Raw genomic sequence first — 27,443 nt, forward strand, 5'->3', positions numbered from 1 at the left:
AACTGTTTGAAACAATGTCAAAACAGCCTTTTACCTTACGTTCTGGTGTGTGACATAACTCAATCTAATACTAATTTAAACAGTATTTTTTATAATTGTTTTATTATTATTATTATTGTGTATGTGTTTTTCAGTAGGCTACCTCATTAATTGAGAGACTAAATGCAATATTTGTACTTTAAAAATTTGACTCATGGGAAGAAATGTTCACTAGAGCTGAAATATAGACTTTTCTTAGTACAAATGGGTGTATATTTAACCTAAAACTAAAAATACATGTTCATTTATCAGCCACATTTGCCATTTTTCTAAGTGGAAAACGAAAGCATCAAATGGCCAAGAGGGTTCTAGCAAAATCCACATGATGAACGATTTCCCTTATTCTCTTTCTTACTAATCAACACAGCTTACAATCATTTTAAACCCACTGCATACCAGACTCTGTAATATTGACGCATGAAGCCTCTGTCTCATATGTAACCCCTTACAGGCGCCTATTATGAAATTCGATCCAACTTTTGAGCGAACACTAAGCCCCTCGTGGATCTTCATGGGTGCTGTTTTTAGTCACCTATAGCCTGTGCACGGACAGAAAGTTCTGCTTCTGCTACCAGCGGATGGCAACAGCAGAAGGACATGTTATCCTCAACCCCAATGACTTGCACTCCTGCCAGTACATTGGTCATGTTAAATCCAAAGCCCAGAAAGTACCTGTCATGAGCCACATGTGGTCATTAGACATTTGATGAATGTCCTTAGAAATGAGTTGTGAATTATTCTGTTGTTGGAGGTCAACAGTAGGACAATGTGTTTAGTGTGACATAATATGAATCCATTCCTTGACAGGACATTTAACCTTTGAACACACATGTCAAAATGTGTAGATTTTTCTCCCATAATTCACCAGCAGGCCCAAATCTCTTTCCATCATTAGCTCAGGAATTTTTTAATAGACGTGTTTACGTTTTAGGTTTTGTATTATGTAATTACATTAAATGTGTTACTTGATAAACAAACTGATAGTGATATGGCATCACGCACTTCTTAGGAATCCCTGCCAGCCACATTTCTCATTAACACTAAGATAGAAAATGCCATGACTGGCAGCGGGTGGGTGTGCCTGATCAGTGGTTGCAGAATACTACATTTTCAGGTTCTGGAATAGAGCCTCAAGTTAAAGTAATTCAATATTGCTTGAATAAAAGTAACATTATTTACATTATAAATTATTTACAGAAGCTTGTGCACATGCTAAGGAGAAAATGACTGCCTACACCGAGCAGACAAACAACAATGGTGAAACCGCTTTCACAAGGCTAGTTTTGAGTCAAAAGTATAAATGTGTGTTAACTAAAGCAAAAGTGTTTGATTTTCGACGTTTTAAAATAATTTCTGTCACGAATTCGTCTCCACACGACCGAATTGTAATGGCGCTCCTCGCAAACATTATAAAAAGACATATATATATATATATATATACTTTCAAAATATAAATGTGCAATAAAGTAAATGCTTATAGTAAATAATAATGACAATACTTATCTTTTACCAATACGAAAACGCGTTCGAGCAGCTCGAGCGACCCGTCGTTATTTTTTCATTTTATATATAGTAGTATTTTTTTTTTTTTTTTTTTGGTTACTTAAAGTGGTTGAAAACTAAATGTAGGCTGTGTATACTGATATGGAAAGAAAAAAAAAATCATATGCCTACTTTTAAGACCCCTCTTTACTCTCTGACCCTCACGTGCTGTGTCATGTGGATAAATATGACTGCGCGGTTTGTACTCTTTATTTATAGCCTGACACTTCACCATCGGTCTTTGTCAGGTGACGTCACACTCGTGAAAACCGAAGTGCATTATGGGTGTCGCCGCCATTTGTGAGGTATCCAAACAATATCTGTATCAGTGTAGAGTTGTTTCTTCTTTGGCTTCTTTTCATTGTAAAAATGGCACACTTTTGTTGTGTGAAAAGCTACAATAATATGTCCCACGATAGAAAAATGTCAAAAACTTTACTACGAGATTAGATTTAGTCGGTTTCCTACTTGAAAAAAGGCTGTACGGAGAGTATGTAGAGGCAGTAACAGAGGCGCCGGATCGCATGGGTTGCCGCGGTGAGACGCAAAACATCACTTTCGTCAATATATCTCCATTCACGTATGCTTGCTCATTTTCACAATGGTGAGTTAGAGATTTCTGTTTTCTAAAGTAGCAAACGTTATAGCAACGCATTGTTTGGATTTTATGTGCTATGAAACAATAGTCAATTTAAACTGAATCCCTTTACTTGAATATGTCTACATTTTTTTTTTTTCTTAATTTTGCTAAGGCATTTTTATTTGATATACTTAAGGTACGACATTTTTGCTCTGTATCCATATGCTGATTCTAATTTTCTGACTACTTTTTACAGCGGTGGTCTTATGTTATGTAGCTAAAAACCTTCTGATTTCATTGCAGATCAGCCTGCTTAAAGATTATGGAGACTGACCCAACTGGACACCATCCCTCCCTACATTAAGGCCACATCAGCATTAAACACAGGCTGTGTCTCAATCAGCTCCCTAGTTCAGTAGTTAGGGAACTGATCAGGAGAGCTCAGAGCTGATTGAGATGCACACACAGACACTAAGTAAGGAAAACAATGCAGTCAGCTACTTGGGTAAAGTTGGTTTTATATTCGCACATTCAGACTTCTGATAAATTCAGACTTTCCAATAAATATGCAATAAATTAACGTTTGCGAATTTTAAGTAGCGACATGATATTGACAACCGACGATTGTCAACTTACTACATTTTTCACAGTCGATCAAAATAGGCAAGTATTGTTTAATGGCATATTTACTTGTGAATGTCCAATGTAGTGTGATTAACAAGGCTATTGAATACGGATGTCCGAATTTGTGAATATAAAACCAACTTACCCAAGTCAGTCAGCTGACACTATGGTCCATCAGGCTGGAGAAAGTGATCATCTTCACACTGAGAAGATGCAGGAGGCTGGAGGAGATGGTGATCTGCATGTGCAGAAGTAAACCGACTTGATATGTACAGGATGTCTGATGTTTGTTTTGGAGATGATGATGTTAATGTACTATACGTGTCTGCCAAACCTGGGAACCTTTATGGCGTTATTACAATTATTATTATTTTTTTTTTGGTGCCTCTGATTCCAGACGCAACAAATACAAATTTCAAATGCTTTTGTGAACCTTAATGTACCTCAGATTTGATCTGCCTGCACAACACTTCTCATGTTTCCCCTGAGACCGTATACAGAACATTCAATGAAACTGTTGTTTCATATGTGTCATATCTATATGCAAACCTGAAGCTTTCAGCTGTATGGGCAGACAGAGATGATTTGCACAGAAATATGTCTCCTTTGTTTAAATACAGAGTAGCAGAGATTATTGACTGTTTTGAGATTTTCACAGAGAAACCATCCAATCTGACAGCGCATGTTTGAATCTTTTGTAGAATTGTAGTGTAAAAATGTACTTATGCTTTATCCAGTCTTGCATGAACAATAAAGCATGCATAATTACATTTTTCATGCTGATTTGTAGATTTATTTTATGAGTTCACAGGTATATGCACTTATAGTATTAACAGGATAATTACTAATATACACAATCTGTAAACCAGATATTTAACTTGCACGACATATCTTTGTTTTTATTATTATGAAGGCCTTTTGAAGAAAAAAAAAAAAAAAAAAGACCCATAATGTCATTGACCCAGACAGCACAGAGGTAGATGGAGGACAATAATTTACAAATTATTTTGGCTCTAAAAGGTATACTATATCAGAATGTACTATAATAAAATACACTATTAAATTCTACATACATCTCTGATGATGCCTTGTTTATTGGAACAATGTCTATCGTGTTAAATACTGGTTTATGTACTTAATGCAATAAAGAAAAAAATGCATGAAAAAGGGGTAGTATTAGTTCAAAATTCTTCCTGATGACAACACTAAACCATCCTTAATCAGGCACTTATGATATACAGTTAACACAACATCATCATCATTATCGTTTACTACTGTGTTATCGCAGTCCTTCCTTCAGAATATAAATAAATCCTGCACCCAGCGATTAGTGAAATGTTGTGGGTTTCGAGATATTTATAGTTTTTAAATTGTTCACGTATATGCGTTTATACCATAAACAAGATAGTTTACAATATTTAAGTATGATGATTTAGGTAGCAATGCGGGGTCAGCAGCAGTCCAACTTACTGCAGTCAGTTCGTACTGATCTGTTATGAATGGATGACGATTTCTCCAAATAACGGTCCCTGGCATCTTTGGTGAGTTTATCGCGATATGACATTTTAACATTTTTCTTGTGCTTCTTCATTTTTGCGAGTTATTTGCTTGTTATCTCAACTCGCGTAATCTCTTTCATTATCACAGTCAGCAGGGATACCACAAATATGGCGCCGCGGTGACGTCACACACAACAAAATCACGTGTCTGACAAAGACCGATTACGCATAACGACCATTTGACATTGAATAGTCGCACATTTAGATTTTGAAAGTCTCACTTTGCTTAATATAAAACAGGCTAGGCGATGACAGAGACGGGAACCATTTGAATGAAGACCATCGTGTTCCCCATCGAATCATTACATAAGGTGGATATCAGTGTGCTTTCATTATGGGAATAAGGGGAGGGGGTTAAAGCATTCCACAACAAATGCAGCTTTAAAAGACATTTGGCATATCTCAGATCTCTGACAGCACCATCAATTCACTTATTTATGGCATTTGTTTAGAGGAAGAGCTCATGTGAAGGGGCGGTGTTGAAGACTATATAAACCTCCTCCTAACATGAGGAGCAACAGTTTTCCTGCTTTCTTTTCCCAGAGTTGCGCAAGATAGACTCTTGTTATAATAACCGAGCAGTCGTACACTCTGAAGCATTATTAGTCTACTCGGTGGTTGTCTTAAAAGAATGGACTTCGACTTGCCTCCTTCTCTCCCGGTGAGCGGTATCCCGTGGGACAGGGTTCTCCCGCCGCTGTTCCCCCGTTTGAACGGGACGATTGGACCTTACTCATGGACCCCGACTGAATTTTTAATCCCGGTTTCCGAACACACGGGAGCAGCACAGGTAATCCTGTTTCTTATAAAAATTCACCACGGTAACCGTTTCTGCAATAGTTAAATCTGAAGTTGTTATTGTCACTCACAACTGTCATAAAAACACACAAAAAATTAATATTTTATTAAATAATAAAAATGAATACATTGAAATATGTTTTACAGTAACTAGATAAATTAATATAAATTTACAAAACAACATTATGTTGACAGATATGCTACTTTTTGATAAATTGCTCTCTCTATAAGCATTTAAAGTAAACAATTAGGCTATTTATATCATTTATTTTAAGAATTTAAATAATTAGTAACAGAAGGAGAAGTGGTAATAATATAAAGCTATGAAGTCTATAAAAATAAGTATGTTTTGTTACAAGAAATTCCAAAATTTGCATGAAAAATAAATACATTTTCTCTACAATGTTAAAAATGTACCAGCAATTAATCAAATTCACTTTCTCCTCAGGTTACCTGTGATCATAATGGATTTACTGTGCAAGTTGATGTGAAACACTTCAGCCCCGAGGAACTGCTGGTTAAAGTGGTTGGAGATTATGTTGTGGTTGAGGGAAAACATGAACAAAAAAAGGTAAGATACCCAGCAACTTCTTTCTTCCCCCCTCCTTTGTAACACTGACATATTAAAATGCATTAGGGATTATCAGATGTTACCCCAGCAATAAAACACTTTGTACTAGACATCTGAGACATGACTTTTCAGAGCATGAAAGATGATATACGTGTTCGTTCCATCCTAGGATGGTTCAGGACTGGTGACACGTCAGTTTAACCGGCGATACCGGATCCCAAATGGAGTGGACATCATGGCACTGGAATCAGCTATGTCACCAGAAGGAATGCTAGTAATCTCAGCACCTCTGACACAAGGAGACAATTCCAGACTGTTAAATCACACCGGACCATGACGGACCACACACACACACACACACAGTTTTATGTTTGGATTCTTTGCTCTCTGAACACGTTAATGCAAGGCACTTAAAGCGCTCATCTTTTCAGTTTCTCACATAATGCAATAGTAAAGACCAAAACCGACTCCTCTCACTCCCTCTTGTGGCGGTGGACTACTCAAATCAACAGCATTAAATATTTGATTCCAAGCCAAAAAGAAGATCGTATCACATTTTCTGTGCACTTGCTGTCGGTTTAGCGCACAGCCTGCAAGTGTCCGCACATTAACAGGATCCCCTGATCCAAAGCTCATACACCGTCAAACATACAAACCCATTACCTTGTGTTGAATCACATATCACACCCTCTCTCACAAGATTGCACAGACTATTCAGTTAATGTTGATAGGCTATGTTGGGATTGTACATATTTTTAAATTGAAATAATTATGTTATTTTGTTCATCTAATATTTGTGTGATGTACAGTTTGAATATCAATAAATATAATATAATACACTTGATTATTTGCAAAGGTCTTTATTTAGAAATACATTCAAACATGTTTGAATCCACAACATAAAACAGCATAAATAAACAGCAGCAAAAATAAACATGATAATGTGTTTGACGGATGTTGCATCGTTGGCGAATTAAACGTGTGCCTCAGAGCTGCTGGAGCCTCATGTCAACCTCGCTGGAAAATAAAACAAAAATTGATCAAGTCACAGAAATTCACAAATTATGTACAAATTATGTCTAACCAGAGTTGGGGAAAGTTACTCTTAAAGTAATGCATTACAGTATCGCACTATTTCCTAAAACAGTAGCTAGTTGCGTTTCTTAGTTATGGAAATTAATGTGATACATTACTTTTGCGTTACTTTTTCTCAGCTGGGCTTGCTTGTTTGTTTTTACTTTAAAAAATATATTTTTTTTAAAGGTGTAATATAAGTCTAAGTTGTCCCCTGAATGTGTCTGTGAAGTTTCAGCTCAAAATAACCCATAGATTTTTTTAATCAATTTCTTTAACTGCCTGTTTTGGGGCATCATTAGAAATGTGCCGATTCAGGGTGTGTGGCCCTTTAAATCTGGTGCTCCACACCCCAAGAGCTTGCGCTTGCCTTAAGCAACATAAAAAAAAGTTCAAACAGCTAATATAACCCTCAAAATGGATCTTTACAAAGTGTTCGTCATGCAGCATGTCTAATCGCGTAAGTACAGTGTTTATTTTGATGTTTACATTGATTCGGAATGAGTTTGAGGCTGTGCTCCGTGGCTAACGGCTAATGCTACACTATTGGAGAGATTTATAAAAAATGAAGTTGTGTTTATGAATTATACAGACTGCAAGTGTTTAAAAATGAAAATAACTACAATCTTGTCTCTGTGAATACAGTAAGAAACGATGGTAACTTTAACCACATTTAACAGTACATTAGCAACATGCTAACGAAACATTTAGAAAGACAATTTACAAATATCACTAAAAATATCATGTTATCATGGATCATGTCAGTTATTATTGCTCCATCTGCCATTTTTCACTGTTGTTCTTGCTTTCTTACCTAGTCTGATGATTCAGCTCTGCACATCTAGACGTCCTGCCCTTGTGTAATGCCTTGAACATGAGCTGGCATATGCAAATATTGGGGGCATACATATTAATGATCCCGACTGTTACATAACAGTCGGTGTTATGTTAAGATTCGCCTGTTCTTCTGAGGTCTTTTAAACAAATGAGATTTATATAAAAGGAGGAAACAATGGAGTTTGAGACTCACAGTATGTCATTTCCATGTACTGAACTCTTGTTATTTGACTATGCCGTAAATTCTATCATCATGCCATTCCTCTTATGTTGATTTGTGTTGTGTTATGTTATGTTAAGAAGTAAAACAAGACCGGTTATGTTAATGTAAATGTTTATTGTTTTATATTACCACTTACATATCATAAATAGACATACTTACGTACTGGAACATTTTCCCATCCCAAACAGACAAACCCGGTCACAGTAAAAGCCACCATTTTGAGGATTACATTCCCGCCAATAGATAGCACAGTCCATTATTCTCATGTGTGAGGGGGAGATTGGTGATCTGATAATTCTTGGTTGGGCATTGTTAAACATTAATTGTAAATTGAATTTGTTTTGTTCTAAATGCTTATGTATTTTTGCATTATTATAACAGTTTATCTCTTTGTTACTGTTAATTCACATTTATACATATATTTTTCAGATTCTTTATTACCTTTTAATTTCTAAATGGTTTAGGCCAATTAGGAGGGGCTTGGTCTTTTTAAGATGGCCTCTCAGAGTTGTCTGGTAGCTTGTAGAGTGAGTTTGAGTGAAACTGCGGTCTTTTGGGTCAATTTATTGGCATAGCCAAAAGTTTGTTTGTTAGTATAACTTTTGAACAGTTTTAATTTTATTTGTTTTTGTTTTTTTTTTTTTTGTGTATATTTTTTTGGACTATCACTGTAAATACCATTGATGCACCACTGGAAAACCTTTATTTTTGCTTCACTTGGAATAAACACTGAACTTTTGGCTGTATTACCACGTCACGTCATTTTTACGCCTCCATCTGCCGGTACATTCAAAGCAGTGGTGCTGCTGCTGTTCAAACATCTTTGGGGCCTTGTTGCAGTTGGCACACTACTGTCTTTGTTACGTAAATTACATTTTTGAATCTAGGGCACCTTTAAAAAAAAAAAAAAAAAATCTATTTTTGGCAAACGTAAAGGCCGTTTCACACCAAAGGCCCTATTTTAATGATCTAAACACATGGTCTAAAGCGCACAGCACAAGTGCACATAGGGCATTTCCAAATCCTCTTTTGCTGGTTTATCGATGGGAAAAATGGTCGGCGAGTCCGGCGCATGGTCTAAAATGGTTGTCCCTAGTCTCTTGATTAGTAATGGGTGTGTTTTGGGTGTAACATGCAATAAACCAATCAGAGTTTCATCTCCCATTCCCTTTAAAAGCCAGTTGCGCTCGCACCATGGCGGATTCGCTATTTACATAGATTTAGACCAGGTTTCAGTAGATATAGCAACGTGCCAACAATGCGCCTGAAATACACTTCGTTTTCAGACCAGCACGCCCATGGGCGCAAATGCATTTGTGTTAGCCTGGCACCGCATTGTGTCAGGTGTATGATAGGGCCCCAAAAGTGAAATGAATAAGCTTCAGGCTGGAGGAAATGCAAATTCACGCCTGTACAGTATAGGTCGCAGCTCAAACAAACCTTTCAGCTGTGCTGCCATTATGAATCGCAGAAGAATAGGAAAAGAAAGTAAAAGAAACACAAATGTGTACCTGAAGTAATTTTCGCTTATTAGTTTGGTTGAATAGTTCATTGAAGGTCAGCAGCAAAGACATTGGTTAGTAAAGTGAGATTAAATACATAAAGCACATTTGTGTAATTTAACATATGGAGAGCTGTCAGTCAGTACATATAAAAAACTAAACTTTTGTTGTGAAAGTAATGCGTTACTTTACTAGTTACTTGGAAAAAGTAATCTGTTTACATAACTAACGTAACTTGTAATGTACTGTGTCTAACAGATGAAGTGTAGATATTCTCACCTAAGTTTTTCCTTCACCCATTTCCTCTGCTGTCTGAGGACTTGCAACAAAGGATCATCTTCAAACTCCTGCCCATCTGAGTCTATGTAAAATATGTGATATCAGGGAAGAGTAAAAAAAACATTGTTTCTCTATTTATATACACTACCATTCAATAGTTTCTAGTCAGTACATTTTTTTTTTTACAAACATAAATGCTGTTCTTTTAAACATTGTATCCATCAAAGAATCCTGAAAAAAAAAAAAATTATATATATATATATATATATATATATATATATATATATATATATATATATATATATATATATATATAAAATATATATATATTTTTTTTTAAAGTATAAATAAATAGTTTTTAACAGTGATAATAGAAAAATATTTCTCGAGCATCAAATCAACACTGCAGACTGCAGTGACAATGCTAACAATTCAGCTTAGCCATCACAGGAATTAATTAAATTATAAAATATGTTAAAATAGAAAACAGATATTTTACAATATTACTGTTTTATTGTATTTTTTGAATAAATGCAGCCTTGGTGAGGCTCATCTATAGTAGTGAAGAAAAAAATGTGAAAAAAAAGACCTGTACAATACAATATTTTGTCATTTTCTGACATAAACAATGTACTACCATTCATATAAGTTCAATCTACATTGCATTCTGTTCTAAGCACACTCTGAAGGGTCAGTCATGCTGTTTATAACAGGTTCAGGCTAAAACACTCGACCCTTAAGTGACCTGTTAAATACACATTGTCATACAGTTTTACAGCTAGTGCATGAGGTCGGTCACCTACCTTCTGCATCCCTCATGAGTTGATCTACGACCTCCAACGGTTGCTGCACACCAGAACAAGAGGCAACAGGGGATTGTGGGGGTGGAGGTGGGGTATATGTTGGGGAATCTGAAGAATTTGGAGTTTTGCACTGGGTTTGGGAATCTGTCTCGGCAAAAAGCACCTCAGAGACAACCTGTCAAGGACAGTGTATTATAATTTGCTAGACTGTTTCACAAGAAAATAAGTGATAATCTACAGTTAGGCCTGAATGCATCGATTTACGGCGAAAACATAACCTATGACGCAGGACGTAGGAGTATTGTAAGCTTAGACACCTCTCATGATTCAAACAAATAGGGCTGGGCAACAAATTCAAGCTCCATTTTTTTTTCTCTTTAGAAATTCTCATTTTAGACTTCTAATTTGTGACCGGTGTTTTGATTTCCTCTATCCTCTGTGCTTTAATGTTCGTCATTGCGTAATGCATCGACTCTTCCGCAGCAAATCGATGAGTATGGCTGTCTGCCTAACGCCAGTTTTAAATATGGATATTTTTCTTACAAAACCCATTGCTTCACTTCAGAAGGCCTTTATTAACCCCCTGGAGCCGTATGGATTATATTCATGATGGATGGATGCACGTTTTTGGGCTTCAAAATCTCACTTCCCTTTCACTACCATTATAAAGCTTGGAAGAGCGAGAATATTATTTAATAAATCTCCGATTGTGTTCGTTTGAAAGAAGACAGTCATATATACCTAGGATGGCTTAAGGGTGAGTAAATCATGGGATAATTTTTGGGTGAACTATTCCTTTAATTCAAAATGAACATTTAACCCTTTTGCATTCACTCACTCGATTACAATCTAAAAGATCATGTCTCAACAACTTGTAATGCATCAAAAAACAAGCACACAAACCTGTCCCAGAGCATTGTGTATAGGTGAGGGTGGTGGTGCTCGATTTCCAGACCATCCTCCTCGTGTCGAACTTTGACCCTCTTCCTGCCACCTGCTTTTTACAAGCGGCTCCTCTGGTTTGCGATTGACTCCTTCATGACCCCTAGAATTTCTGATCCTCATTGGAATGCTGCCTCGCTCGCCTTCATGTCTAGAAATGCAAGAAAATCATTTGCACAAGTTTAATATTAAGCATTTATATTACAATTACTTGGTCACAGTCTGTTTAGGACAATTATGCAAAACATCTAAAGTACCTTTCAGATTTCTTCTTTCGGCTTAAAGGTGCCATCTTTTTCTCACGTCTCTCGTTTTCAGTCTGTCTTTTGACTGCAGTGACTTCCTTCTCCCGAATTGCTGGCCACCGGTCCTCTGTGCTATCAGAAGTCTGTGGAGATGGAGAAGAGGACCTCTGCCTTCTGCCGTGCTTTTCTGTGGTTTCTGGGATGCCGACGTGTGTTCTGATTTGCTTGTGATGTTGTGGTTGGACAGAAGAAGTTTCCAGATTCTTTTTGACAGTCTTCCTGGAGCGCTGGGGAAGGGGTTTGGGTTGGATATCAGGGTCTGGTTGCTCCCGGGTGACATCAGGCTGAAGTATGGAGATGCTGGGGCTTGAAATAGGAAGAGCAGACTCAGGGACTGGAGGATCGAGGCTAGCGAAGGTGACCGGAGTGAATGAGAGATTTGCTCTCTGATGAGGCGTGCTGTTTAAAGTGCTACGTTGTGCCTTCTAAAAGGAAACAGAAGAAAAATGTATTTGTTAAAAATGTTTTCAGATCAAGTAAATGTGAAAATCTGAAACTGATGGGTCCCATTTTGGAGCAAAAACAATGTTAAATGCAATTTATACAATGCAACTAACCATATATGATCATGCATTTATGACAGCAAAATAAGTATTCAAACTTTAAAACAATTCCCGTGTTTTATTGTTAATGTCAAGGCAGTGCGTCAAATGAAATGTTATTATTATGGCACAAATTTATCTGGTGGATGTAATTTAAGAAAATGTTTAAAACATTACAAATTAATGTGTCATATCATACACATATTTCCCAAAAATATTTATATGTTTAAATATCACTTTTATGTTAATTATATTATATTCCATTCAAAAGATTTGTTTTAAGAAGTTAATACTTTTATTCAGCATGGACACATTAAATTGATCAAAAGTGACAGAAAATATATTTATAATGTTACAAAATATTTATATTTCAAATAAATGTTGTTCTATTCCTCAAAGATTCCTGAAAAAAAAAAAAATTTAGCAGTTTCCACAAAAAAATAAACAGCAAAACTGTTTTCAACACTGAAAATAAAAATAAATGTTTCTTGAGCAGCAAATCATCATATTAAAATGATTTCTGAAGGATCATGTGACACTGAAGACTGGAGTAATGATACTGAAAATACAGCTTTGTTCACAAGAAAAACATTTTAAAATGTATTTTAAATGGTATATTATATTAGGTGCAATCTTGAATTATATTATATTAAATTATATTATATTATAGTCATGATCATGAGTTGGAGTGCCCCGTTTAGCCACCTGAGGGCACTCCAACATGGACTATTGTTCACCTTAAACTACATTACCCATAACTCACCTCCTGGACTCATTATCCTCGTTTCATTTCACCCAGCTGTTTTGTGTTTGCTCATTAGTTTCTGTCTATTTAGTCTCAGTGGTTTCTGTCTTTGGTTGTATATGGAGTTTGACCCTTGCCTGTTTTTGGACATACGTCTTTGGATTTCCCAATAAATGCTGTGCTTGGATCTTACCATCTTGTTTGTGTGCAATCCGTGACTATTATATTATATTATATTATATTATTTATATTATCTGGCAAAGAACCGCAATATCCAAAAATGTTTTTAAACATTTGACTTTTGGGTACATATTACATATTATACATACACAAGAAGTAACTCTGATGTGCAAAGAGGCATTAGTTCACCTGGTTTATTCCTATAGATTGTGATAGAGGTCTATGGAGAACAGAATTGTGGGAAGGGGCTTCCTGAAGCCATTGTCTGGCCTGTTCCATCTTCCTCCTCAGACGCCACTGAAACAGGATGTCATCTTCACGACGGACACCTGACCCCTCAGAACCAACTGCTGGTGGAAAAAACATTCCCTCACGCAAACTGGGCTCTAAAACCCCTTAAAGAGAGAGAGAAACAAACAAACAAACAAACAAAAAGCTCTAAAGCACTTTTATTACATTAATATAAATACCTAGCAGGCCAAAATGGCTATTCTACCCTTTTTCTGTTGTTTTTTTAAGTTAACTGAGCAAGTTTGCAAAACCACTTCTTTTTTTCTGCATTTGTGGTAAGAGGTGCATTTTAATCTGATAAGGATGTGTTTTTGAAATCATCAACACATAGATGTTCTGAAAAAGATAAATAGGATGTGGCATGTCACATACCATACACTAAATGTGTTGATGTTTTTTGTGCGTTACAACTGTTACTTACTATTGGTTGAGCCCATTAAGGTGGACACGGCAGGTCTTCGCACCCGCTCGCCAGTGCTTACGGGGGAGGAGAAATCAGAGGAGCCCAGACCCTCAGAGCTGATGGGCACGGAGCCACTGCTGAGGGAATGCTCGCTGAAAACACATGGATTAAATGTCATGTACACTATTCAAAGCTAATGACTCTGAAGTAAAATCCCAAAGTGGAATAATGCAACAACCAATATACAGTACTTCATTGCTGTGAGGTTAAAGAAAATTCATCAACCAATCAGAATCAGGAATTCAACCATGATATGGAGTGAATGACATTCCTTGTAGTATTAATTCTTAGTTAAGACTTTTAACTTTTTAATAAAGCAACATGAAAGACCATCTTGTTACTAAAAACACTTGTAACATTATAAATGTCTTTATTGTCAATTTCACAGCTGCTTTTTAGATTAATTTAACTCATTTCATATTGATGAACTTTACACACTTACTGAACAGAACTAAAACAACACTGAACAGATCTCAGCTAAACAATGACACTATTTTTTCTTTTCAGAGCTTATTTACTGCAGAATTAAACTCTGTTTGCATTACTGAATCATTATTTTCCTGTTTACCACTGTAGATCTGCTTTGAAACAATCTATATTGTATAAAGCGCTACATAAATAAAGGTGACTTTTGATCAATTTATTGTGTGCTTGCTGAATAAAGGTAATAAAACTCACTTGATTGTGAAACTCCTGTATAGACTTTCACACTTGAACATTCAGTACTGACATTGGCAGGAAACTGAACATGTTGGTGGTTATTTATCACTTGCAAAATGACATTTCCCCTCTTGAGTGAGTGTGTGTTTACAGTATGTGTGGTGAGGGGCTCACCTCCTCTGCAGTAAACTGTTAGCCCGTTCCTGCAGCTGCAGTATCTCTGGTTCTGCTTGGTCACACTGCGATGATTCAGGTAATGACTGGTAGAAAATGTATGGTGGAGATTACAGGAATAAATAACATTTTAAAATATATAATAATATTTTAATTGTAATAATATATTATATATATATATATATATATATATATATATATACACACACATACATACACACAGACACACCACCATACAAAAGTTTGGGATCAGTAATATTTTTAAAGGGTTAGTTCACCCAAAAATGAATTCTGTCATTAATTACTCACCCTCAGGCCGTTCCACACCTGTAAGACCTTCGTTAATCTTCGGAACACAAATTAAGATATTTTTGTTGAAGTCCAATGGCTCCATGAGGCCTCCATAGCCAGCAATGACATTTCCTCTCTCAAGATCCATAAAGGTACTAAAAATATATTTAAATCGGTTCATGTGAGTACAGTGGTTCAATATTAATATTATGAAGCGACGAGAATATTTTTGGTGCACCAAAAGAAAAACAAAATAACGACTTATATAGTGATGGCCGATTTCAAAACACTGCTTCAGGAAGTTTCGGAGCGCCAAAGTCATGTGATTTCAGCAGTTTGGCAGTCATGATTCGACACAAAAGATTCATTATGCTCCGAATCTTCCTGAAGCAGTGTTTTGAAATCGGCCATCACTATATAAGTCGTTATTTTGTTTTTCTTTTGGTGCACCAAAAATATTCTCGTCGCTTTATAATATTAATATTGAACCACTGTACTCACATGAACTGATTTAAATATGTTTTTAGTACATTAATGGATCTTGAGAGAGGAAATGTCATTGCTGGCTATGGAGGCCTCATTGAGCCATCGGATTTCAACTAAAATATCTTAATTTCCAAAAATGAACGAACGTCTTACGGGTGTGGAATGACATGAGGGTAAGTAATTTTCTTTTTTTTTTTTTTTTTTTTTTTTGTGTGAACTAACCCTTTAAAAAGTATCTTATGCTTTTATATCCAAAATACAGTATAACATTATTTAAAATTGTGAAATTTTAAATAACTTCATATTTTAATATATTTTAAAATGTAAATCAGATCATTCCTGAAGGATTAAGATAATGTCTTGAAAGAAATGTGTGGTGGAAATCTATTAGATTATCAATAATTCTAATACTGTCACCAGTAATAACGGTCACTATAGTGCTTTATGACCAGGTACTGACATTTAGGGACAGCCTGGGATATTTTCTATCAGGCATGCTGAGGACAAGACCATGAGTGCAATCCTGCAACTCAAAACAGGGAATCTGTGCCAAGGGTTGCATAACAACTCTTTGCTGTGGGGAATTTATAAATACATAACGTTTGATGCTCAACAGACACTGCTTTATATTAAGTGGTTTGATTATGTCTTAGTGAGTTCTTCTTCCTTTAATGCTGACGCATTCTAGAGCCGTTTACATTGTCGCAACATGAAAGACAGGAAGTTCAACAAACCATTACAATCCTGTCCTGTGTATATACACACATACACACACACACACACACACACACACACACACATACACAAAGTACTGTTTAAATGTTTGGGGTCAGTAAAATTTGTAGTGTTTGAAAGAACACTCTTATCCTCACCAAAGCTTTATTTATTTGATTAAAAATACAGTAAAAACAGTATGTCATATCATTACAATTTAAAATAACTGTTCAAAAGAACAGCATTTATTTGAAATAAAAAAAAAACTTTTGTAACATTTTAAATGTCTTTACTGTCACTTTTGATCAATTTAATGCATTCTTGCTGAATAAAAGTATTGATTTCTTTCAAAAAAAAAAAAAAAAAAAAAACTAATAATAATAATAATAATTATAACTAAATTATATACATATACTCCTGATCTAAATAAAGAATCCTCATGGAGGGAGATTTTCCAGCTACCACCACTAGATGGCAACAATCATCCACAACACTGCATAACTCTGGCAACATGAGATGAAATATCAAGCATTTTTCTCATTTACTTCATAAACATAATTCAAATGCAACTGCATCATGTATAAGACCTACATCAATATAATCAATATAACTGAAAATTGTTTGGCATTCTCTTTAACATATGGCCAAAATGACTTCAGCTCTTTCAGGCAAATCAGTTGGTCAAATTTATGCAAAACGTACCAGCATGCTGAGGTCAAGCATGTGTCCAGCTGGAGACAGTGTGGTTTCATCATGCAGTGGCTGTGAGATTGGGCTCTGGGAGCTGGCAGGGTCATCGTTCAGGAGATCTAAACACAGGATATACACACACGAAAAAGACTAAGTACAAAGGAAAAGTGTGATCTGAAATATTTTATATTATCAACCCAAACTAAAAATGACAGATGTATTATTAAAAGTAGTACATTCATGACTCAATGAACTGGGTCCACACACCTCTGATATGATTCTCTGATGTTTGTGTTGGTGTTGAAGTGGATGGAGGGGATGTGGACATCCACCAAAACGGCTGATCATCTCTTCCCTCAGTTGCCTGAAGCTGTCTTTCCTCTCGACTCTGAGGCTTTCCAAAACGGAAGCGTTCAATATACCTCGAGGGATTTAATTGCAAGAAGGATGTCATATAATGAACAAGCAACAATACATTCTTTCATTTGTAAACATAAAGGCTGCATTAAGGTATATACATTTTTATCAATTTTATCAATTTAATTCTAGCACCATGTTCTGTGTTTGAGCTACGGGAACATTCTGTGGCAGGAAAGGCTCTGCTGTAGGTACATGCCCATTACCCACTGTGATGCCATATACATCTGTAATCATTTCATCAAGTCTGATGATGGTCCTTATCAGTAACAGCAAATCAATCTATGGATGTAGTATCAGGGTTTGCTGTCTGGTATAAAACCAACAATCTGTCAGCAACACTGAGAGGACATACCAAGATCAAGACTCGGCTTTTCCCAGTGCATTAACAGCTCAAACATGGGTAAGAACTGAATATGGGTATTATTCATGTGTTTTTTAAACACCTCTCAGAATGCAGTAAATGTATATATAATATATTTCAAAATATTATCTATAACTGCTGGAATGACAGCATTGCAATGTTAGACTGAATTCCATTTGGTCTTCTTTATTAAATTTGTTTGTATTGCATGTAAAGATCAATTCACACAACAGCAACAGACGTCAACAGACACTTCGTCGGGTTTTGTCGGATCAGTGTCAATCAACCTACCCGTCAGACTCTGTTGCCATCTGTCAAAGCTTGTTTTTGCCGATTGAATCGGATTTAGAATGTTTGATAAGTGACGTGCTGTAATTTGATGACTGTCGCCCTTGGTCTGTGTCTGTCAGTGCAGTGTGAATTGACTTTTTTTCCACCATTACACTGTAAAAACATTAAACACATTTACTCACCCTGGTGTTGTTCTAATGCTGCATGGCCTTCTTTCTTTTTTGTACTACAAAAAGAGAATAAAAAAAAATGTCCAGTTTGCGCTCATCCTTATAATGACAGTGAATAGCGACCAGCATCAAGCTTATCACAGAATGATCCTGTGCAAGCTTTTTAAAAAAAGCTTGATCCTGGTCACTATTCACTGCCATTATATGGACGAGCATGAGAGGGATTTTTTTTTTTTCTTTTTTCCAATTTTCCATTTGTGATCCGAAAAAGAAAAAGGGCATTCATCATTAGAACACCAGGGTGAGTAAATATTGAGTAAATTTTCATTTTATGGTGAACTATAAAAGTCTTTTTAAAAAATCTTGAGTTTAGTACTGCTAATAAGTGCTTTTTTCAATATTTAGCATGTTTTCAAAACTCAATTAGCCATTTTTGTGACATTGCTTTGATTCACAATTCACTAATTTTTCACAATGTGTTATATTTTCTCACTAAAAATTATGCGATGAAGTGACTGATTTCCACATTAATGACTTATTGCCACAGTAATGGCCACATAAAATGTGAGGACAATGCCAAAAGTCGCCAAATATGTTTTGCCAAGACAAAATATTTATTTAAAGATGAAATCACAGCAGAAATGACATGAAGTCCTGTAGGTTATGTCAAATATCCTTTTGTCAGTTTGTGGGGGAAAAAGGGGGGGGGGGAGGGGGGGGGGTTACTATGCATTTCAATTGTTTCATTGATCAAGATTTGAAAACAACAATAAAAATATATATATATATTTTTAGGAAAATGGGATTTTGGTGTGTGGTGCTGCATGGAAAAATGTTGCACATGAAACATCACAATGTTAAGATGATGCGAAACAGACCCAAAAGCAGCCCTCACTTGTTTTCTCTCTTCTTTCTTTGTGTAGAAAACACAAGTTTTGGACATGAAAACTTGATCAGAGGCACAACAAATTATACCACTATACAGCCTGTGCTGGACTTTGGCTTTGTGATATTTTTATTATGCATTTTCATTGCCACCTTCATTGTTGGTTTCATTGGAAATGGGCTTGTCATATTTCTGACCGGCTGCAGAATGAAGACGACAGTCAACTCTATTTGGTTTCTCAACTTGGCGATTGCAGACTTCATCTTCATATTATCCACGATGATAGTTCCTTTTACTGTCAACTTTTCATCCTTAATGTACGTTATCTTCATGATGATATCACTAAACCAGTTTGCTAGCATTTTTTTTCTTGTAGTCATCAGTCTGGACCGATGTCTGTGCACATGGATGGTTGTTTGGGCTCAAAATAACCGAACTGTACTGAGAGCCAGGATCATCTGCGTGATTGTGTGGGTTTCATCCATCAGCAGCAGCATCCCTTTCTTCAGGGTGACTGTGATTCCTTCTACGTTTCTGGTCACATGTATATTTTTAGTGAGCTTTCTCATCCCCTTCCTGATCATTGCATCTTCACACATTGCTGTTGGAGTACGAATCAAACGACTCAGAATGGAGAAGCAGCACAGGTCGTACCGGGTCATTATCGCTATCATCCTGACTTTTTTCATATGTTGGTTTCCACTTTATATTTGCAGTTTTTTTTTTTATAAAAATGTATAATTGGAGTGTCAGTGATCAACAAGTATTTCTGACAGCATGTGCGTTCAGTATCTATCTGGGTTTTCTAAACAGTTGTCTGAACCCCATTCTCTATGTGTTCATGTGTGATGAATATAAGAAGAAGCTGAAACAGTCTCTGCTGCTGGTGTTGGAGACGGCGTTTTCTGAAGAACATCTGATCTTTAGAGGAAGGCAGATACAAAAGAATGAGCAGAACAAGAAAAACTTTGAATTGTTAGATATGTAGAAAAACTAAATGATTGTGACCACCATAACTATCCGTTTCAGTTCTGTGCCTCAGTTTTCTCGTTTCTCTGTTTCTGTTAGTCTTTATAGGTTACAAACGGTTTGATTAAGTGGTCACATGGTGTTTCATGTTTCTTTGATTGGTTTGTTCTGTCTATTTCAGCCCTGTTTTTCTTTCAGTCCATTGTAAGTTTTGCTTCACTTTGTTCAAGTTTGTTATTCTGTGTTTCTTTTGTTAATAAAATATAGACTGCTGCATTTATATCCTTTTCTCCTCATTGCAACCAATTTGTGACAATGGACCCTTTTCACAGACTGTGATGACGTTTTAACGGTCATCAGCATAAATCCTGCAAAGTTTTTACATTTTCTGTATTTTTTTAAATTATGTATAATATGTATAACTCTTTACTTTGTATTATATCACCTTTGCATAAAATTACAACAAAAAAAGTTGATGCTGCACTGAGAATACAATGATTGTGAAAATGACAGTAAAATCGACATCTTTCTCTCTTCTGTTGTCAGTCTCTCTATATTTTTTTCCTCTTTTTGAAAGGTGTGAAAACATGTGTGGCAGTTTTCTTTTGCTATTTGAGCAAATGCGAACACAAATATATTTAATGAAGCCTCTCATTCATTGCTATAGAAGTTTATCCAACCATGACGACTTCCACTTCTGGGAAACCCTGAAATGTGAAAAGGGTCAATAATATTTAGATATTTTACAAAAACATTCATTAATATGTGTAATTTGTGCATATGTAATATATATATATATAAAAAAGAGACTGCTGCAAAATTCATAGAAAGTTACATTTAGCCATTGTTGGGAGAGGAATTTTTATTTTATTTTATTTTTTATTTTTTTTGCCATATCAACATGAATATCCATTATTTGAGGCCTAACATAATATTTATTTTTAGGCCTAACATCACATTAGTAAGGCCGTTGTATACAGAGCGGTAAGGAAAGTATGCCTCGTTCTCACAATCTTTCTGAGAATTTTTGTGTTGTATCCTGGGAATCAAACCCATCAGATGAGTTTCTCAGGATTGCAGGTCAGTGGTGTAGAAATCGGTTTAAATGAGGCTAATCTAATAAATGATGTTCAGTTAAAGGTGTTGTATGCGATTTCTCAAATTCGTTGTTGAACACTGTTGATATTTGAAATCAACCCAAACAAACCCACCCCTTTGAACTCAAACTCCAATCCTAACCACCCTTCGGCACGATCACCGCTGGCATGTGAGCCGAATGCACCATCAATGATGCTAAACACATCATTCTCTAGCGGTGTTCAGTATGCAGTGGTTTAACTGCACAACTCCATCTGGCCGCTGTCACACACGCAATGCGAGAGTGGGTGTCTGTTTATCACAGCTGACGTGCAACAAAATGCTTCACGAACGATGCTGAATGAACAAGGAAGCACAAAAAATGAACGTACAGTACACAAGAGTAAATACAAACAAGAGTGCGTTGTTAGTCGCAAACCGCACAGCAGCTCCAGATAATCAATCAAACCCAGTGTTACTCACATGTGGAGCAGAATCAAAGCAGCCTCTGCGTCTGTTTTCAGGCCTTCACATTTAGCTCTCTCCAGCGCTGTAAAGCTTTTCTAATAACGCGGGTCCTAAAGCTCTTGCCCAGTCATAAACCTTCAGTGATATACTTTTGAGCTCTTTTGTATTGTGTCCCATTTCTCGTTCTCATTTTTTTTTTTTCAAATCTCCCTCTAGCTCAAGTTCAGATATTTACTGCATAGAAAATGGTGTGTGAAATTACCTTATTTTTGACAACAAAGTCCAGTTCTAGATGTAAAAAACTAATTTTCTTGATAGAGAAACTGTTTTTTAATAATGTTAAAAACAGACTTAACATTTTTAAAATGTTTTAAAAAAAAAAGTCTTGTATGCTCACCAAGGCTATATTTATTTAATCAAAAATACAGTAAAATCAGTAATAATGTTAAATATTATTACAATTTAAAATAGCTGTTTTCTATTGTAATATATTCGTATGATGTCAAAGCTGAATTTTCAGCATCATTGCTTCAGTCTTCAGTGTCACATGATCCTTCTGAAATCATTCTTATATGATGATTTGCTGCTCAAGAAACATTTATTATTATTATTATCAATGTTGAAAACGGCTGTGCTGCTTCATATTTTTGTGGGAAGCTTGATACATTTTTTCATTATAAATATCTTTAATGTCACAAGTTTAATGTATCCCTGTTGAATAAAACAATTTCTGAAGTAAAAAAAAAAAAAAACAAAAAAAAAAAACTTTTGAATGGGTGTGTATATTGGACATTTTAGCAATAATTATATAGTATTTTATACTCCAATCAATTCTAGTCATTAGTTGTATATTATGCTTCCTGGGATTGGTAGTTCAGATCAGCCTCATAAAAGTATATATACTGATTTGTTTTCCGATTTTCAAATATTATTTTGCTTCAAATCAAAGTTTTATTTATAATCAAATAGAGATTTCTCTTACTTTGCAAGAACTGAGGGTTCCTTTGCCCCCGTTGTCACTGGTGAAACCATGTTTCTCATGGCTTGCATCTGAGCTTCAGAACAAGGAGAAGCGTTAGTGTTGTCTGTGGAGCAGCTCAGATCAGTAGAAGGCCAAGACTCTGAGAAGCTCAGCTGGCGTTCAGTAGTTGAAGGAGGGCAGAGCAGGACACTACGTGATCTTTCATGAATATCCTGGTCTTCCGTCCTCAATGGTGATGTCTGAGTAGGAGGATCTGGAGGACTGGGTGGCTCAGCAAACCGGACAGGACTCAAGGCCTGCAATGTGCAATGCAAAAAAGACAACATCGGCATGTGCTTTTGTAAGTTAAAGCAATTGAATATTTGCAGTATAACTTCCCCTCCCTCTTGCAGCAACATCCCTTTTCTTCGCTGATGATGTGTTTACTGGTGTGAGGGCGGGACAACATGTCACTCACATGAGATCTACCAATCATCTAACCAATTCCCAATGGACAAAACAATGTTGTTGTTTTTTTTTAGTACAAGAAGCCATCACACTCGGATATGTCGGATTAAAAGGATGAAACCTACCACCTGTGCCCTCGACCCTTTTCCTACAGCTCTAGTGAAAGTAAACACTTCTGTCCTAAGTCCTCTGATTACCACTATAATAAACCACTCCCTCCAATCTGGTAATGTTCCATCTGACCTAAAATCTGCCATAATCAGACCACTTCTCAAAAAACCCACCCTTGACCCTGATGTGCTTGCAAATTACATTTCCAATCTCCCATTCCTCTCCAAAGTACTGGAAAACGTTGTAGCTTCCCACCAGGATCATCTCAAACACAATAATCTTTTTGAAAAATTTCGGTCTGGTTTCCGCACTGCACACAGTACCTTGCAACCAGCCTTGGTTAGAGTCACAAACGACCTACGGATAACGGCTGATGCAGGCTCACCATCCCTCCTCATACTCCTCGATCTGTCTGCTGCATTCGATACAGTGGATCATGGCATACTTCTTAACCAGCTGCATCAAACCATTGGACTCACTGGCACTGCTCTTAACTGGTTGAAATCGTATCTCACTAACAGAACAGAGTATATTTCACTTGGAAGTGCAAGGTCCCGGCAACACACAGTTACTTGCGGGGTCCCTCAGGGGTCAGTCCTTGGCCCCATTCTCTTCATCATTTACATCATCCCTCTCAGCCATGTCATTAGCCGCTATGGAGTCTCATTTCACTGCTATGCTGATGACACACAACTGTACATGAAATCAGAAACACACACCTCTGCAATTTCACCAACATCTTCTTCGTCTTCAACACTCACTTCCTGTCTGGAGGAGATAAGGGTGTGAATGAAGCACAACTTCCTCCAGCTAAACAGCTCTAAAACTGAGGCAATTCTTGTTGGCACACCACATCAAACACAGTCTTCCTCCATAACTGGTATAACTATCTCTGATCATGACATTCCTCTCTCCACAACTGCCACCAATCTTGGTGTAAGATTTGATCCACAACTCAGCTTCGAAGCCCATATCAAAAACCTCTGCAAGACATCTTTCTACCATCTCAGAAATATTGCAATACTCCGTCCAAATGTTAACCTTAGCAGATGCTGAAAAACTGGTCCACGCCTTTGTCTCCTCCAGACTGGATTACTGTAACGCACTTCTCATCAGGATCCCTAACAAAAGCTTGCAGAGACTGCAGTATGTTCAGAATAGTGCTGCTAGGATCCTGATGAGAGTTCGAAAATATGATCACATCACACCCATTCTCCATTTCACTTCACTGGCTTCCTGTTTCCGCCAGTATTGAATATAAGGTCTCCCTTCTAACCTACCAGTGCATTTATGGAAATGCCCCTATCTGAAAGAACTACTCACATCTTCGACTACAACTCGATCACTCTGTTCAACAAATTTAAACCGCCTCCTCATCCCCAAGACAAAGCTCAGCACTATGGGTGATCGGGCTTTCTGCTATGCTGCTCCTCGGATTTGGAATGCCCTCCCCGACCATCTGAGGGCACCTCAAACTATTGAGACTTTTAAGAAAGGACTAAAAACATTTCTTTTTAGGAGAACCTATGACTTTTAACTATTAAATCTATTAGTATTTTATCCTTTTTAAATTATCTTAACTGTAGCACTTTGCGATTTGTTTCAAATGTAAAGTGCAGTACAAATAAAATGTATTATTATTATTATTATTATTATATACATCAAAAGCACAAATACAAATACATAAAAAATGACAGGTATGAAAGCGAGGCTGTGAGAGATAAACTTACCATGTTTCAATGGTACCCGCTGTTAAAAGCTGTATAAAGTTTCTAGATCATTTATAATTTTCCACAGCTCATGCTGTCTGGAGGTTTTTTTTGTTTTTTTTTTGTCTACTGAAATTCCTTGGAAATATATTTTGCACTGTTTCATCCTCAGAACAATCCAAAAACACATTAAATAACATTGCAACCCACTGAAGAGATGTATGTCACAGTCTCACTTTCATTCTCATTAGAAATCAATATTGGCGTTGCTAAGAATAAGGTCTATAGGGAAGAAAAGACTATCACAACTTCTGTTTCATGTTGACTTAAAGGTGCTCTAAGCGATGTCACACGTTTTAGGCCAAAACATTTTTTGCCACATACAGCAAACATCTCCTCACTATCCGCTAGCTGCCTGTCCCCTGAACACACTGTAAAAAAACGCGGTCTCAGTAGTCGCCACAAGTTTCGAAAACGGCAATAAAAACAAACTGGTCCAGCCTGGACCCCGAATCATAATAAACATGCTCCAGCCAATAACCGACAAAAATTATTTTAAATGCGCGTTCATGACTGTTTCAGGAAGCACGGAGGGGAAGGGGAGGAGGAGGAGGAGGGAGGGTCTAGCTAGCCTCTGTTTTGTTTGACAACACTTCGAATGTCAACAGGGATTTACTCCACCCAGGATCACTTAGAGCACCTTTAAAGGTACAATATGTAATAATTTTGTCCGCTAAAGGCCTATTCAAAACAAAGGCGTAGCTTGATGACGCCAAGTTTGAGCGCGGAATCTTAGGAGATGTGGTCTCCATCTCAACGGACAGTGCAAAAGAATAGGGATAGGACCTGGGAAGAAATCATGTTCATGGATGCGATTATTAATGTTACTGTAGTATGAAGCAGAGCAGGACTGAGTGTTGTGGGAGCTGAACGAGGAGCTGGAGCGATTGTGCAACACACGCCTCACGAGCAGAAGAACTTTTATTATGCCACAGTCACCGGCGCCGCTTCCGCTTTTCCGGTCATGAGTATGAGGTAACGCAGCTCTGTTTATCATATTACATACTATAACGTTACTCTGTGCATTGGCTCGGCGGTGGCTGTGAGACACTTGTTGCACACTGCAGTAAGCTAGACTGATTTTAGAATATCATATTAAATACTGGATGGCTTGTGTTGATAAATGGCAGGCAATTAAATTTAAAACATATTGTATGATGGAGAAAATTCTGTATTACTGTTACTAAAAATAAAACTGCATCTGATTATGCTATGTTAGCTACTTGACAAAATACTGTTTTTCTCTGAGGCATGGTAAAGCAATGTACTCGCAAAAAATCAAGAAAATTAATTTAAACAATAAGATTAAACGTGTTGAGCTAAATAACAGCAATTCGTTTTCTGTCTATAAATACATCAAAACAGTTGTTCCCTTTTTTATTAAAACATGTAATATATTAAAGTGTCTTTGGTGTTTCCATGGTTTCTACAAAATAAAACCGGAAACCGAGGGTAACACGGGTATGATGCAATTGACAGGCGACTCCTCACACGTCCCAGAGCCTTGGTTAAAATTGCAATTTTCTCATGATTTACAAATAGTTGGAAACATTTGGGGTATTGTAAGTACTCAAGTGAACAAAATATATAACACTTTTGTATATTTTACTGCAAAAATATTACATATTGCACCTTTAAATGCAGTTCAGGTGACTCTTGAATATAAATCTAGTTTTCTACTTACTGAATAGTGCACAGTATATAGTGCATACTGCCTAATGCCTACCATTTAAAACAGTGTGTGAAACAAATTCACTATCCAGTGATGAATGTTTCAAGAAGTAATACTCTTCCATATAGTCATTTTTTATTTTAAAATGAATTAGTTAACATTCAAAATGCACATGCTGTGTACATTATACAGATGGTAGTATGCTATTCCACATGTGTTTGCCAATTGTAATCTACAAGCATTGTAACGTTATCCAATGTAATGTAATGTAAATACACTTCTCTCACCAGCCTTCTTTGTTGCTTTGGGATTTTTCTGGATCTAGATGGGCTGTAGTGGCTCCTGGACAAAGGAGGATCTGGAGGAAATGGATTCTGTCTTGTGAACACAGCTCCACCGCTAAGAGAAGTGACAAAATGTTTTACATCAACCTGATATAATCCAGATTAATCTGAGAGTCTGACAGCATTTGACATCCAACCCACCTTGATCTCATAGTTTTCATGCAAACCTGTGCTGCTCAGTAAAAACAAAGAACGCAAGTGGAGTTTCATCATACTGAAGGATATCCATGAATATCTAAATAAAGACACAGTGTGTTCAAACTATGATGATCCAGTGTTTATGTTACACGAGCGTCAACTGTATCTTAACCGTCGCGTGAGTACGTTACTAGGGGATTAAACGGTAATTTAGCTCCGTATTTAGTCAGATATACGCTATTTAAAATCTTAAAAACAATACATATCAGAATATAAACACAAACTCGTTGCAAATTTGTTGTATGGTTTGATTTTACTCAAGAAAGTATCTCCGCTTACTTTTCGAATTGTGAGGCCGTGTTGAATCCTGGGATATGTAGTCAGAAAACTATTGTTTACATTGTTGTCGAAGACAGTTGACCAA

General features: G+C 36.6%; 3 protein-coding genes, 1 long non-coding RNA gene and 1 pseudogene across 5 annotated transcripts in view; 3 read left to right on the top strand and 2 right to left on the bottom strand.

Annotated features, from left to right (window-relative positions):
* Positions 1-1,746, bottom strand: part of kmt2bb (lysine (K)-specific methyltransferase 2Bb) — a 60,667-nt gene extending 58,921 nt beyond the window's left edge. Inside the window, exon 1 of the mRNA XM_067366351.1 lies at positions 1,714-1,746. The gene's annotated coding sequence lies outside the window, so the exon portion shown is untranslated. The remainder of the gene's footprint in view (positions 1-1,713) is intronic.
* A 3,029-nt stretch (positions 1,747-4,775) lies between these two features.
* hspb6 (heat shock protein, alpha-crystallin-related, b6) lies at positions 4,776-6,476 on the top strand. The gene is made up of 3 exons (XM_067364295.1): positions 4,776-5,134; positions 5,591-5,713; positions 5,883-6,476. Exons 1-3 carry the CDS (start codon positions 4,976-4,978, stop codon positions 6,048-6,050), a joined length of 450 nt encoding a protein of 149 aa, XP_067220396.1. The 5' UTR covers positions 4,776-4,975; the 3' UTR covers positions 6,051-6,476.
* A 193-nt stretch (positions 6,477-6,669) lies between these two features.
* Positions 6,670-27,408, bottom strand: proser3 (proline and serine rich 3). Of its 2 annotated transcripts, none has more exons than XM_067364292.1 (14): positions 27,359-27,408; positions 27,023-27,116; positions 26,825-26,936; positions 22,539-22,834; positions 17,182-17,336; positions 16,927-17,033; positions 14,734-14,819; positions 13,858-13,991; positions 13,335-13,540; positions 11,631-12,103; positions 11,335-11,524; positions 10,432-10,606; positions 9,629-9,710; positions 6,670-6,730 (listed from the first exon to the last, which is right to left on the bottom strand). In XM_067364292.1, exons 2-14 carry the CDS (start codon positions 27,040-27,042, stop codon positions 6,700-6,702), a joined length of 2,067 nt encoding a protein of 688 aa, XP_067220393.1. In that variant the 5' UTR covers positions 27,043-27,116; positions 27,359-27,408; the 3' UTR covers positions 6,670-6,699. The 2 variants fall into 2 exon arrangements, with proteins under 2 accessions (XP_067220393.1, XP_067220394.1); XM_067364293.1 differs by having other exon boundaries at positions 27,023-27,053; positions 27,359-27,381.
* On the top strand, positions 14,718-17,341 carry LOC137004113 (uncharacterized). Its single transcript, XR_010892111.1, has 3 exons — positions 14,718-14,812; positions 16,884-17,068; positions 17,221-17,341. It is a non-coding gene; the product is annotated as an uncharacterized lncRNA (long non-coding RNA).
* LOC137004109 (C3a anaphylatoxin chemotactic receptor-like) lies at positions 17,376-22,519 on the top strand (annotated as a pseudogene).
* Positions 27,409-27,443: the final 35 nt, after the last annotated feature.

This window comes from Chanodichthys erythropterus, chromosome 17 (genome assembly GCF_024489055.1).
Source record: "Chanodichthys erythropterus isolate Z2021 chromosome 17, ASM2448905v1, whole genome shotgun sequence".
NCBI classification, from domain to species: domain Eukaryota; kingdom Metazoa; phylum Chordata; class Actinopteri; order Cypriniformes; family Xenocyprididae; genus Chanodichthys; species Chanodichthys erythropterus.